Raw genomic sequence first — 15,112 nt, forward strand, 5'->3', positions numbered from 1 at the left:
TTGTGGTTTCTTTTACATCATATGGACAGCCGAGCCGAAGAAGCCAGCCAGGCAGAAGCAGTGGGATGCTATGCTCTGCTGGGAACCCTTTATATAAACGCTACTTAAACACATATCACCTACCCATGCAGTGCTGGGGACCATGTGCACCCCTTTATGGCAGCGGTATTCCCTAATGGCAGTGGATCCTTTTCAGCAGGACACTGTGCCCTACCATACAGCAAAAATAGCTCAGGAACAGTTTGGGAAACATGAAAAAATAGCAGTTATTCACTCAGCGTCTAAATTTCTGCATCATGGGCCGGAAAAACAAGTTTGATCCATTCTCCAACTAACTAATACTACAGAACACCTTAAGAGGTCTTGTCTGAGTCCATACCTTCAAGCTGTTTTGGCAGAGCAAAATGGACCTACACAGGATTAGACAGGTGGTTTTAATGTCTGTTACAAGCACATATATGCAAGTTCTGGAACAGTTTTGAGGTACTTGCACCTCACTTTAACTTCAGTTTAACTTTTTAAACCTATAATGAGAATATGAAATGTAAGGCATTGCTTAGACAATACATCAAGCCACCCAATAGGATCTAAAATGGATAAACTTGGTTCTGCTGCACATTAAATGTCCCGCTAACACATTAAAATGCAGCTTACATGTTAGTGCATCAATAAAAACAATCCAATAGCATAATATATAATAATGTGACACTTACGGAACTCTTTGTGCTACATAATGAGTACCTTCCTGCAAGTGTAAAAAGGGACAACACTTTTAGAGCAGATAAGAAGACACCAGATGACATTCTGCAGTATCACTACTTAACGAAGATCCAGCACAGTACCGTGTTCGGGTCAGGAGGCAACAGCACGCTGGGTGTTGCTCAACTCTCAGGGGAACTCGGCAGTTATTCTGTAGTGAAAAGCAACTCCACAAACTTGTATGATGAACTACATTTTGCTCTACAATAATATCCTCCAGCTCCCCAAATCCCTGACTGAATTAACAACAGCCACCATCTTTGGTTTGGGAGAGGGACATCGCAGAAAAAAAGCAGATACACTTACCACACGTGCAGAATAACCCTGGCAATTCAACAAATCAATGCCAAATCACCCGCGCTGCTGCTTCAGCGCTCAGAGTGCCGCTTTCACATACACCCATACAGTGGGTTGAGGTTATTTTGATTGGATCTCAAACTATTCTTTTGAAGGCCTGAATAAGTTGAGGAGACAGAGGTGACAGTCCACCGCAGTGACGGTCGCACTATAAAATGGCTGTGATCAGAGCGATATGAAAGATAGACATCAAAGGTCACAAATAGACCCTGTCAGAGGTGGAAACTCTCCACAAGTACACATTGTACTTGACCATTCTCCTTTTATAGAGCACTTGACTGAGAGGAAGAGTCTCACCTTGGGTTTTGGCAAGAGAGGCAGGCTTTGTTAATTTTTAATGCATTTGGAAACTAGTAATTAAGTCCCCCCCCCCAACACACCCCAATGGACTGGGAAATTGACATGCTCTGGAGAGCCAGTGAGTAATTATATTTGTAAAGAGCAGTGATACAAGATACTCCCCTCTGACTGGGACTCATTACACATCATTAGAGAGGAGCGGCAACTAGGCACGTGCACGCGCACCACTTGCACGAGACCACCCACACACACAAACACACACACATGCATGTGGGCAGATAAGTCACAAACACGATGTCTCTTTCTCCCTGTCACACAGATCAATGAGCAGAAATCCAAACACTGCTTCTCTTTGGTAAACAAACGCTGTTCCTCAGGTCTCTGACCCGAGTCTGACGAGTCCTAACAGAGCGACACATAAAAACTTTATACTCGATATCTCATCTGGTGACGATCACACTTGTGGTGGGTCAGTCTGTAATTAAGATTTGATCCGAAATGAATTATCGTTCATCTCCATAGGGAAAGGCTGAAATATGAAAGTTCCCAAATGGGGCCTCAGGAAAATTTCCTTTGCAGTAATAATTAGCACTACAGGAGTGTAGGCCTGAGAGCTGCAAGGGAATCATAGAACAGAAACTTAGTCAACTCCTCTTTAATTTCATCAGAAGTGGTGGCGATTCTGCACATCAGAGCCTCTGAATAGAACTGTTTCTACGGCGTCCTTCATGTGAGACTCTCTTTTTCTCTCTGTAAGTGCATTTCCAGTGTGTGCTTCACTTTAGTTTCCATGTGCATGTTATAAAGTCACACTGAAATATAGATTAAACCCACTGCGGCCCGTCTGCTGCAAAACACCAAACAAACGCTAAATCCATATTTCATAACACACTGAGCACCATCTTTCAATAATTTTACTCCATTTGAGTGAAAAGTTAAAGAAGCCCCGCAAAGCTGGAAACCGTGTTCCTGCGAATGTGGTGGAAAGAAAATGAAATTAACGAAAAAGAAAGTGAATAAAACATTAATCGCTGATGTTCAACAAGGGTTGGTGCTGTCCAATTTGCAGAAATCAGTCGGTTAAAAATGTGTTAGTGAGGGTTGCTGTTGACTAATAGTTTAGGTTTATTGTTTCGGTAAAATTAGATAAATATTCAGACTGTTGTGTGCATTTCAAAGGTGTTTACTGCATTATTAATGTGATATTTGGATTGCCGAGGGATGGTGGGAGAGCTATATTAGTGTCAGAAAGCGTAGTTTGAGTTGCCTTGTCTGCTTTCACTTTAAACTCATTATCTTGTCTAATTCTCTCTGCCTCCATTATTCCCTCATCCCTTTAAGCAGCCTAATTAAAACAGCTTTCGTTTTTTCATTAATATTTATCTATTTATTTATTTATTCCGTAATGCTACACAGAACCACTGCTTCACCCCGTGCAGAATCTAAATTACTGATTTTATTTTTACATCATTTAAATGAAGGGAAGAGAAAACTGGATTATTTACTCTCATCTGGATGTCAGATGACCTGATATAAGGCTGCAAGTGTGAGGCTTTAAATGAGAGCAGTGGAAAACGCACGCTGTGTCCAATACAAACAGTTAATCTACTCTACTCTACTTAATGCTGTTTAGGCTAGATTAACTCTGAACTGTTCGCTACGCTCATATTCAATAAAAACAACAAGAACCTGCAAATAAAAATAAAAATGGAAAAATGTGATTACATTTTCTCACATTGCGAGTATTGAAATTCATGCTTTATGAGTGAACACATTCAGACAGCTTAGTGTTAATTGCCCCATCATGGTGTGATTTCTCCCTGGCCTTGGTTTTATTTGGTTTATATGAGAGTGTCTGTAATAACAGTTTAAAGCCGTACCACGGGGAGATTATCAGACCATGCTACAGTGATGGACATTATCACTCAACTACATGCATCACTTCTTCTCTGCTCATTGCTCAGAATGGCTGCTGGGGAGCTCACCAAGAGAGCTGCTTTGTGAACTGCACTGGTGTGCGTATGTGGATGCATGTTTTTTAAGTGTTCATATTTATGCATGTAGGAAAACTGCATCTGCATATGTGTGTGGTTTGTTGTTCGTGTTGTCTCATCCTCTGTGCTCATGGTACGTCTGTGCAAAGCACGAGTGTGATCGTGCTCACACTCGGGGTGTTTGCATGTAGCGTTTGAGGGTGTGTGTGCATGCATGTAGAATGACATTTAGCAAAATGTGGCAGCGAGAGAAGAAACATCTGACTCATAATTGAAGTGCCATGAAAGAAATATGATCATGAATCTGTATTAGGCTGACATGCTCAGCTTTAAACCAGCGGCAGGAGCACGAGGCGGCGTGCACAGCCTGTCCCCCCCCCACTACCTTACCACCCTGAAGGCTGATTACAACGCTCAAAATGATACTCCACAAAAAATGACGGAGGAAAACACAGCGTATTCAAGGCGAGCAATCCAGATGACAAAATCGATAAGCTGTAGCGCTCTCATCTCCATCAAAAAGAGAGTTTCAGGATGAATGTAGTTGTGCCTCTGTGATTCAACCACAGCAATCATCTCACTGTCCGGGAGGATAAAGCAGCACCGCTCCTCAGTCATCCCCCTGCTCTTGACATGTGGAGATCTCTGAGCAAGGAAGGTGAGGCCGACTGCTCGTTTAAGGATGAAGTTGGTGATACTCTGTATTTTTCCTGTTGTAAACAAATGTCATGAGGACATCAACACCAATATTGAATTGATCTTACTAACAAGTACTGCTTGTTAGACTGAAGCCTTTTATGGCTCAGCATTTCTCAATTTTTGTGGCTGTCAGCCCTTTAACCTTCTGAATTCCAAAGCCCGCCGGCATGTTTATAAAAGCCATGTTATCCTTAAAAAATCATCCAAATTACACCATTCTTGAGAGAGAAAAAAATTGAGAGAATGTTCAGATTTTTTTTTAATTTAACTAAATTTAAATTTCATTTCATCAATATCACTTTATTCTGCATGCTTTTGTGTAAAAACAAACTTCTGTAAAAAATGAAAAATGCTGCACACCATAATGCAACCAGGAAGCTTAAGCAATTTAACTGTTATCAACAGAAACATAACAAAAGTTTAGAGATTTTTTTGGATGAACTGGGCTCAACTGCAAGTAGTGTTTACAGAGAGCAGACTGGAGACAAGGATGGAAATCACTTTAGAATGTAAGCAGAAAAATGTCAATATATACCGTTTATTTCCAGTACAAGTAACACCAGGTTGCATAGTTTGTGCAGGTGTTCATTATCTTGTGACTTTTCAATCACTAATTGAGCAACCCCTTTGGCATTCCCGAACCCCAACCCCAGGAGTCACCGGTATGGCTTTCTCTGTGTGACAGACCTCCATTGTTGTTCAAAAAACAATGAAGTAAATCAGTGAGCCAGCTGTTCCACAGAGTTACATGCATTAGGCAGGTTGAGGGGAGACGAGGGGGATGTCATACCCCTTGTTAGCAAAATTAGCAAAATGCATCCCCCTTGTTATGCATATCCCTTTGTGGGAGCAGAGAGATGCTCCCATTGGGCCAATCCCATATATTATGAAAAACAATAAATCACCTCCTGGTTGCAAGTCTTCATTATGATGAACATGGGAACTGTTCTTTATTTACAGTGAATACAGTAACCCATCCAGCAAAGTGTAGATGCTCCTGCAGGAAATAAACAATGCTCAGATAATTACACTCAAGGGTTTGTTGCTGCTATGGCCTTACTTGTTATATCAAAGTGGACGATACTACATAATGGTAAATGGTCTACACATGCATAACATTTTTCTATATTAGGGGGAATGAAGCATTTTACAATGTAGAAGATTAAACCACCAACTTGCACCTACAACTAACAACAACAACTTTTGTGGAGTGTTTGACATTACTGAGCCTGTTAGTTGACTTAATCTCTCTTGTTTATTGGTGCTATTGTTCAGCACATTCAGCCCAGTGTCACAAGGAAAGGCATAATGCACAACTATAAAACTGAGAGATGATTTTTAGCGGCTATTCTTGTGGCAAGACCTGTCACCATAGCAACCTGGAATAGCATTTGTGTTTGGTATTTGGAAGGATGCATTTGAACTCCAATCATGTTTTTTTTCTCTTAAACCTTACCTTGTAGTTACAGTGCAAATATGTCATCTTTTATTTACAAAGAGAAAGGAACTAGCAAATCACAAAAATACAAAAATATATCTGATTTTTAGAAGCAACACATTTAGCGCTGCAGGCAAGTGTAGCAATTACATATTTGGTGTGTTGCCACATTTTCATTTTTCCAGTATTCTATATGTACTGGGTGATTAAATCTTTTAGCAGCTATTCTTTTATCAGGGCTCGTCACCATAGCAACCTAAAAAAATGCACCTGAACTGAGTGCATTTTAACACAAATCTGAAAGTTTTCTTATCCCTGAACCCGGTTGTTATGGTGCCAAAATGCAGTCTTTTGTTTGCAAAGAGGAAGAAACTAGCAAATCACATGACTTGAAGCTCAGAAGAAATACCATGCAGATATAAAGAAAATAATAGACTGAAATATATCACAGGTTTACAATCTTTGTTATAAGAATTACATGTTCAGTGCTGCAAACCGGTGTAGCTATTACACATTTTGGTGTGTTGCTACATTCTAATTTTTCAGTATTACGCATTTACTGGCTACTTCCAACTGGAAGAAGCTAAATTACACAGCTTGAAAACATTTCTTCACAAATGCACCATTAATCTCACTTTGAGGAAGATTTGCTAAAGATTAGAGTGCTCAGATGTTTAAAAGAAGACATGTAAGCTTTGTTATAATATGTCTTCAGTTGGAACCCGTTGGCTTTGGGATGAGACATCTGAAATCATCGAGTGACAGATCTACGAATTACTGCTCTTTTTTGTCTTTTCTTGGAATTTGGGTGACAATAACAAACACAGAGTAACACCAACCACATCTTTTATGTTAACGGCTGCCAACAAGTTGGATCAAATCTGAGGCAACAATTTCAATGAATGCAACAACAACATGGAAATTTAATTTTTATATTCAAAGTGTTTGTAGTTGGTCCACAACCACTCTAAATGTAAAAAAAAAAATAAGTGAGAAGGGAAATCAACTGTGTCAGGAAGATGGATGGAAAAGGTACAAAGCTTGGGTAGCACGCTAACAAACTCCATTTTGTGTTGCTGCAGCTGTTTCCATGGAGCTCTCTGTCGCTCTCTTTTGCTCTCCCTCTCTTTCTTTCTGTGTCTCCACTCCCTCTCTCTCTACACACACACACACACACACACACACACACACACACACACACACACACACACACACACACACACACACACACACACACACACACACACACACACACACACACACACACACACACACACATTCAAGTGTCTGAAAGAGGATTCAGCTGTGTGAGTCAATCTGCAACCAACCGCAACTCAGAGAGAACCTCTCGTTTGCTCACTCTTCTCCTCTCCTGCATCACGCCCATCTCATCAATTTTTTTTCCATCTTCATTACAATAATTTCTTAATTTATTCTAAACCTCAGTCACAACACAAACCCACATTCAGCCACTCAATTACCGTAATTTTGATACATGACAACCACCTCGACAGGAAAAGCTCAGGAACCACTATATTTACTTTTTTTTTTTTTGATGTAGCAATCAGCAGTGCAGTGCTCATTACACCTAGGTGCCCTACAAAGATGCCCCAGAAAAATGTCCTTGAAGGAGGAGGTGAAGGTGGGGGAACAAAAAAAGGAAGACGATGCTTACCGAGGACTCCAACGCGGTAGTTGAGAGTGATAACGATGACATTTCCGTAGCTGGCCAGGACGCTCCCATCGATCATGTTGCCCGTCCCCTCCATGTAGGATCCTCCGTGGATGTAGACCATCACAGGCTTGGCCCCGGTGTCTCGTATGTCTGCAAGAGCGGCCATCATTAACACATTCACATTGTCGTCCACCCACTCCAATCAAGGGTCAGCTCAGATTCAGATTACAGCAGTTACAGCACATGGTGGCCACAAACAGACAAGCTCACCTCCCAGATACCAGCTGGAATCGCACAGTCTGCTGGCCTACTAATGGAAACGGAAGCAATGCTCTATGCTGTCTGCTCTATGGGAAACAAATGAATGTCCACTCTTTGTGTCGAGTTCAACTCTATTATAGTAATAGGCCATCTCAGCAGAAAATGTGGAGAGTCATTTGCCTCATATAAACCAAACTATTAGGGTTGCATTTGTTTTGCATTGCCTTCCAGGAGGCAGACCCCTTCCTAATATAGACATGCAGGAACCCATTAGGGAGAATAAAGAGAGAGGTACTCTGACACATCTCCTAAGCAGGGAGAAGGCTAATCTGGCTTGACGGTGATAGGGGGAAAACGCACTGGCTAATTACACAATGCTACCTTTCGCCTTCTTTTGTTTTTTTATACCTATCATGCTTCAACAATTTATTGGCCCAGTCTTGCTTGGAATTAAAGGCAGTTAGAAATTCTTCCTCAGTTTCAGTAAATGTTGTTTATTTTATTCCCGAAGCAGGGTTTGATGCCCAGCTGGAGCGACACTCCAGCCAGATAAAGCACATCCAGAGGTAGAGGGAAGAAAAAAGCCTCCTCTGTCTGAGGAATAGACTGAATTACTGACTGGCTAGCAAGAGCTGGGAGACAAGACAAGAAACTCTCTCTCATTTTCACTCCTGCTCCCACCCCACCCCCACCCCCTCCTTCGTTCTGTGTAGCTTCTCGCCTTCCCCTCCCTCACTTTGTATCGCTTTCACTCACAGACTCTCCCCTGTCTCTCCCCCGATTCTCTCCCGCCTTTCCTCCATCTCTGTCCAACTCCCTGCCTCTCTTTTCTCCCTCTAAGCCCCGCGAGTGGTGAGAATGAGAAGGGGTAGGAGTGCACAGAGTGAGGAAGACAGAAAGGCAGAGACAAAAATACGGACTGGAAGGAAGGAAGGAAGGAAGGAAGGAAGGAAGGAAGGAAGGAAGGAAGGAAGGAAGGAGATAAGGGAGTAAAAGCAGAAAAAGGGAAAGATGAAAAAAGACAGCAGAGAAAAAGAAGAAAAGCAATGGGCTCAGATTTAAAGGTGGCATTGTATTCTGGTTGCTATGGTGACTGAGAGCCAAAATTCAAAATCCTGAAGAACAGCAGACTACATCCTGCACAGCCCAATCTGCATCGATCTGCAGGCACTCCTCGTCATTATGCACCCCCGTCACATTAGCACGCTAAACACACAGGACTACTACTAAAATGCGCTTTGTCGCGACAAGTTTTTTTTTCTTCCATAACCCCCCCATAGCAGAGCTTAGACTTGATTCGCATTGTTCTCTTGGTTATTCATGGCCCCGATACATTTAAAAGCAAAGCAATAACTTGTATATGATGTGGCCTTATTTATGGCTTTCTTTATCTTGCTGGTATCTGAGAAGGCTACACAGTGAAATGTGATTTATAGCTGACACTTCTCTATGCACACACTTATCTTAGACAAGAGGAGGAGGGGGATGCATGGGGTGAGAAAGCATGAAAAGTACAGTCAGAGAGGAGGGGAGGGGAGGGGGGCAGCAAAACGATATCCTAACACAAGCTATTCAAACAAATGGGCCACAGATACAAAGAGAATGGCAGAGAGGAAGAAGGAACAGGGGGCAGAAATAAGAAAAAGAGATTAGTCATGTCAATGTTATCAGTCACCTCTTTTGTTGATTCACATCGTGTCTCCATGACAACAGTTAAATCCCTTTGGAAGAGCAATACAAAAGCATCGAAGCTCCACTTCTTCTAATCTATTTATTGAGTTGATTTGATGTGGGAGGTGTCACATAGATGTGATATACAGTTCTCACTGACACCATGTTTGCTGTCAGAGCAGGAGATGCATGCAACAGATCCCAATTGGATTTTGGTTTACAGTGACAAAAATCATAATCATCATTTTTCTTTTGGCCGTGGCGTGGTATGACTTGGAGGTAATGAGATGAGTAGGTCTTATTAACCAATGAGATCTGAGTTTTGTTGGTCACTGTGGGTGGCCTAATCTGACGAAACAGGTGACTAAGTGGCTACCTCAAAAGGCTGATTCCTGATTCACTACATCTCCAAGGCAAACACATCATTACATCAACACACATATTCATAGCATCAAAATTTAGCACAGAGCTGTGGTAGGAAAAAACAGAGATATGTTTATTAATGCACAAAACCAATAAATTTGCAATACAACTTCATGCACAATAAGTGTGTATATATATGTGTATATATATATATATATATATATATATATATATATATATATATATATGTATGTATGAATAGACAAATAACCCCATGTTTTGGAGATGAGGAAAAAGAAAAAAAATGACTGATGGAAATGCTGATGAAAGCTGATATGCAATGATGAATGAACTGAACAGAAAAAGTAATTTATGTAAAGTAACACATCAGTTTTCTCACACATTTTTTCTCAAGTGAGATCATGCACCATCTACTCCACACACGTTCAAACACTCCCAGCGCAGATTAACAAAGAGCAAATAATTGTATTCGAGTAGAAAAAAATAAATTGCAAAAGAATGAATAAATCAAAGGTTTTCTGTTTGGACACTAGGGACAGTCACACCTACAAATACATCACAGAGCATGAATTCTGGAAGGAACTGAGGGGCATAACCTTTCATAGATCCCTCATCGTGGCTATGGACTGATTGGAGTGTCAGTGGGAGGCATAACTCAGGGCTGAGCTGAGCCTCTAAGTGTTGCTGCTGCAAGTGAAACCCACCAGGAGGGCTCAAAGCACTCCTACCTTCCTCCTCTATCTTATTTTCTCTCTCCACCTGTACCTCCACCTTTTTGTCCTTTGCCTCACACTCCATTGAAAGCAGTCAGTCATACAGCTGACGTTAAGCGCCTCAGAACCGGCCTTGACACTCTGGAGTGGGACAGGACAAAGGCGAGTGGAGATAAGTGTCGGTGGCATTCACTGTATCAACACTTGGTGAAACATGGTGGCTGTCAGCGACTATCAGTGAGGTCTGAGGTAGGGGGGGACGGATGACAATGTCCTGATGTGGCAGGACATGACATGCACCCTACTGTAGTTCTCCTGTCAGGCCAAGCTTCACAGTTTGCTCAAGACAAGTCCATTACTGCCCATGTTCACGTTAAAGAATTGCATATAGTTTTTTCTGGGGAGCTTCTTGCAAAACAGGCGGTGTAATTACAGCAAATTATACAGCAGCTCGTGTCAATGTTCAAGTCACTGACAGTGTTGTTAATGTCACTGGATGTCTGCTTAAAATTCCTTTAATACTGAACCAAATGAACCTCCACTGTGTGGCTAGACCTCAGAGGGGAAAATAGGCTGAATTGAAAGAACACACAGTGACAAATTTTCTATTTTGGACTCACAAAAGCCAGTGCAGCGAGGAACACAAAAAATAGCTGTTGCACAGCTGTTGCTATTTTAGGCTAGTGGACTTTCAGAGCTTGCACATCATCAGGAGTGATGGGATAAGATAGGAAATGAACACCTTATAGCTCAACTGTGTCAGGCCCAGTGTTCTTCACAACACCTGAGTAACTGATGCTTTGTGTACCTGTAAACAAAGACAATCTGAACACAGGGTTGGGTATGACAAGGAAATCTGTGTGAGTGCGTGTGTCTAGTATGACTCTTGACATGACTAAAGTAAATGTAAAGGGAAAAATGACCTTTGTGCAAAGGTGACTTTGTGGGCCTTAACTGCCGTGTTTTTCTGTTAAATATGATGTTGCCAACAGAGCAGAAAGAGTGTATATGTATGAGGATAGAGAAAAGAGAGATGGGGATAGATACCGGCTAAGTAAAATGAAAGGAGAGACACCGTGAGAAGCCTACGAGCCTATTAGCCAAAGCCCTCTGTAGCCGGCCTGGATCTAGATGAGAGGAGGAAGCAGTAGAGGTGCTGTCATCCTTAAGACTCACAGACAGCTGTTTGCTCCCCGAGTGAAAGAGGAGTAACCCTTTAGTCTTTCAGGGAAGCCTGCTGTCCTCAGTGTAAGTCACAAAAGCCGACATTATACTGTACAAACCCATTGAAGGTTGACGCCAACATACCAACAAACCCATTGCACAAACCCCTGAGACATGCAGTGGCACATAAGCAAAGAGTCAAAGTGTCTCAGTAAATTCAAAGCCTATCTCTTCTCCTCTGTTATATTCCTCAGAATATGCAAAGGAAGTGTGTTTTTTTGTACATGTTTTTGCCTTCCCAATTATTTCATGCCACTCAAGACTAAAGGACAAAGAAAGAAAATGATGACAGCAACAGTCTGGTTTCCCCCTCCTTTGAAATGGCTGAAATGATGTGGATCAACCATTAGCAGCAAAGCTTATCTTGGAAAGAAGCTGAGCAGCAAGCATTCCAAAGATCTCTGCGTAAACGGGCTTCAAGGGGGCACGATTCCTCATCGCTGCCACATTAGAGAGAATAGGATAGTGGCAGAATGTAGAGAATGGTATGTGAATTGCCCCCACAGTCGATTCACCACTCTCCAGGCTGCCTGAGCTGAGCTGAGGGCTTTGCTGCATGGGGATCCAGTCAGGCCTGTGCAATGGAATTAATGGTAATACCCAGGCAGGTGGAGCTCAGCTCTGCTCCCTGGCACAGCAGCAATGGAGAGTATTGGTATGTGTGTGTGTGTGTGTGTGTGTGTGTGTGTGTGTGTGTGTGTGTGTGTGTGTGTGTGTGTGTGTGTGTGTGTGTGTGTGTGCGTGCGTGTGTCTGTTGTCTTCTTCAGCGCTTGTGTCTTGGGTTTGGAAGCAAGCACTGTTTATGTGAACAAGCGGGAGCACTGATTCAATGGACGTGGGTGTTCATGTGTGAGTGCGTACACACCAGGAGGAAGCATTCTTTTTGATTAGAACTGGAGTTTCAAATTGCCAAGTGACAGACACACTCACAGATCTATTTTTCATCAGTGGGAGAGGGCTGAGGCAGCAGTGGTGCGAGACACTCGAGAGGTGGAGTGGGGACGGCCGCCTCTCCCTGCCTATCACTGGGCACAGCACCTTGGCACCACTGTCATGTTCCACCTGGGAGATTTAGCTCCTACACAGCCTCACTCCCTCTATTTACATGCCCACCTTTATCTAACAACAGCAGGTAGGTGATTGAAAGCTTGCACTCCCTTTTACAGTGCAATAACAGCCTCTGTAAAATTGAGTCTTGATTGTGGGTTGGTATAAATCACAGCAACTTGGCCCACACGGCTGTGTTGCTAGAGGGAGCGTCGTGTAGAATTTGAATGCACTTTGGGAGTGCCAGGGGGTTGACTGTCGCTCAGACAGGCGGGCACACAATGGGACGGACGGCAAGACTCAGGAAGAGACAAACAGCCAGAAAGGCTAAGAGGAACAGCCTCAGCGACAGCCAGTAGACAGAAAGAAACATGCAGTAGAAAAGGTATTAAATTTCTCCCTCCGTATTTCATTTTGCTTATCTCTTCATCCCAGTCGAATGCTTTTATTGGCTGTTCCACAGTCTTTTTGTTGTAAATTTATGTCTTACTACTCCATCACATATGTTACATTTCTTTGGTCATAAAAAAATCATTTATTGTTCCAATATTTATTTGGATTAGAATTTAAAAATGCGTCTAGAGGGTAATAACAAGGAAGAGGGCAGTTCAGATATATTGGAGGAGGGGGGAGCGAATTAGCCCAGGATAGACTGACTGCCAACTGAGACAGCATGGCAATGCTGGGATGAACAGACTGGAAGTTGGGGTGGTGGGGGGTGGGGTGGGGTGGGGTGGGGGGGACAGAGAAACCAGACAAGACAGTAGCTCTCTCAACTGAATGAGAATATGTGGATAAGTGGTGCATCAGCTAGAGAGTGAGAGAGTGGGAGTTCTGCTTGTGTTCTGATTCTACTTGCCCTTTAACTTGAATACAAATGTTTGATTTTCATTGGTAATGTGTGCAGTGCATTAACTGCAGACAAGGAGACTGCTATTACCCGCAATAATAGTACAGCTACTTGTGAGAGCAGTAGTATGTAAGACAGCTTACAAGGACTTTGTGGTTTGTACTCCACCAGCCTTCAGAGAGGAAAGTAGTTTTTTCACAGAGGTAACAGTGCTCTGCGTGGGGGAATTACAGAGGAACAAAAGGGTGTCCCTGAACACTGGTTTCATATGTCGGGCCATGACAGTTCGACATATTCACCAGAACAATGAAAATCTTCTGGATCATATTTAGGGATTGATGGGCAACTCTGTCACACATGCATTAGTTACAGTGCTGTGGCAGAGATTCTGCTGGGACCGTATTGTGCTTCTACGGTGATGCTCTGTAAATAGCATTAGTTGCGCTCAGTAAAGAATAGACTTGTCACATTTTCAGTGAGGCTAGTCTAGCACAACAGCTTGGAGACCAAGCCACTGTGTACGCATGCAAAGACTTGCCAGACAAAGGGATCGGCACTTGTCAGCAATTTTAAATGGACTTAGGGCTACATACTGATGCATGTGGGCCTGCTTGAAGGAAGACAAACCTGCGCACGCATGCATGCATACACACAGACAAGTCAAAGACTGACAGCAATTTGGCTTCAGTTGCAACAGCTCGCCCTGAGCTTGAATGAGAAAACACCTGTGTGTCAAAGTGGTGCCATGGCAACGCTTCCTGTTCTGTGATCAAGGCCAGTGTGAGGCTTCTTTTTCAGAGAAGAGTCCACTGGCAAAGAGGAAGACGCTTCCTTGCAAACTCTTAAACATCTGGAAAGAACCCAGTTGGGTTTAAAACCCAACGCAGGACCCACAGCAAGCCGGTGCTCATTGTGCCAACATTGAAGAGAAATTAGTGAAAAGATATGGCAATTTACCGTGACATGTCCGCTTCCGTCCTCAACAGACAGTCCATATGTACTAAACATGTGCAGAGGCCCCAAACAGCTTCGCTTCAGACATACAGTTAAATCTTGTTCACCAAATGCACACATAATGCAAAAAAATCCAATCTGTCCATAACAAACAAATGGAGCATGAATCAAGGGCTTTACCTTGATACCCAACATCATGCTTGCATCACCTACCCTACAGTGGCAAAGGAAGACAAGGGTGGAGCGATATCAAGGGTTTGATTTAGATTCAGAGACTTAAGCCGTTTCTGTTGCAGCACAAGAATCGTCTCTCATTCTAATCTCGGCAGAGATCCACCCTGAGCCAGGAATATCCCAAGATAAATATGGAAAGTGAACAATGCGATTGCTGAGCAGCAACTTCCCATTTTCTACACCTCTCGCCTCTAATCCTCTCCAGCAGCACTCCTGAACTGCCGCTTCTCATCTAAATCTGCTGGCAGACCTGGTGAACAGTCTGATATTACACTACTGCCTCACTTTCTATCTGCCATTATCGCCACCAATACAGCTGCTGGCCACACCTTAAAAAAGGGGTTCTAACCACTGACTCTGCCCTTGTAATAACAGTTGCTCCAGTCACTATATGAGATATTAAAATGACTCAACCGGGGCTTGGTTATCTAGACGGCTACTAGATCTTATCTGGCTCTAAAGCCCAACACTCTTTTCATCGACTGAATCTAAGATGCTCAGGAACAAAGCACTTTCACTCACATGCACTCTTTTTGGAAAAAAAAAGCTCTA

General features: G+C 42.7%; 1 protein-coding gene across 2 annotated transcripts in view; it reads right to left on the reverse strand.

Annotated features, from left to right (window-relative positions):
* Positions 1–15,112, reverse strand: part of nlgn3a (neuroligin 3a) — a 126,994-nt gene that overhangs the window by 75,006 nt on the left and 36,876 nt on the right. For both annotated transcript variants that reach the window (XM_022192173.2, XM_022192174.2), the window contains one exon: positions 7,223–7,372. In XM_022192173.2, coding sequence (XP_022047865.1) covers positions 7,223–7,372 — 150 coding nt within the window. The remainder of the gene's footprint in view (positions 1–7,222; positions 7,373–15,112) is intronic.

The sequence above is a fragment of the Acanthochromis polyacanthus genome, chromosome 10 (genome assembly GCF_021347895.1).
Source record: "Acanthochromis polyacanthus isolate Apoly-LR-REF ecotype Palm Island chromosome 10, KAUST_Apoly_ChrSc, whole genome shotgun sequence".
Taxonomy (NCBI): Eukaryota; Metazoa; Chordata; class Actinopteri; family Pomacentridae; genus Acanthochromis; species Acanthochromis polyacanthus.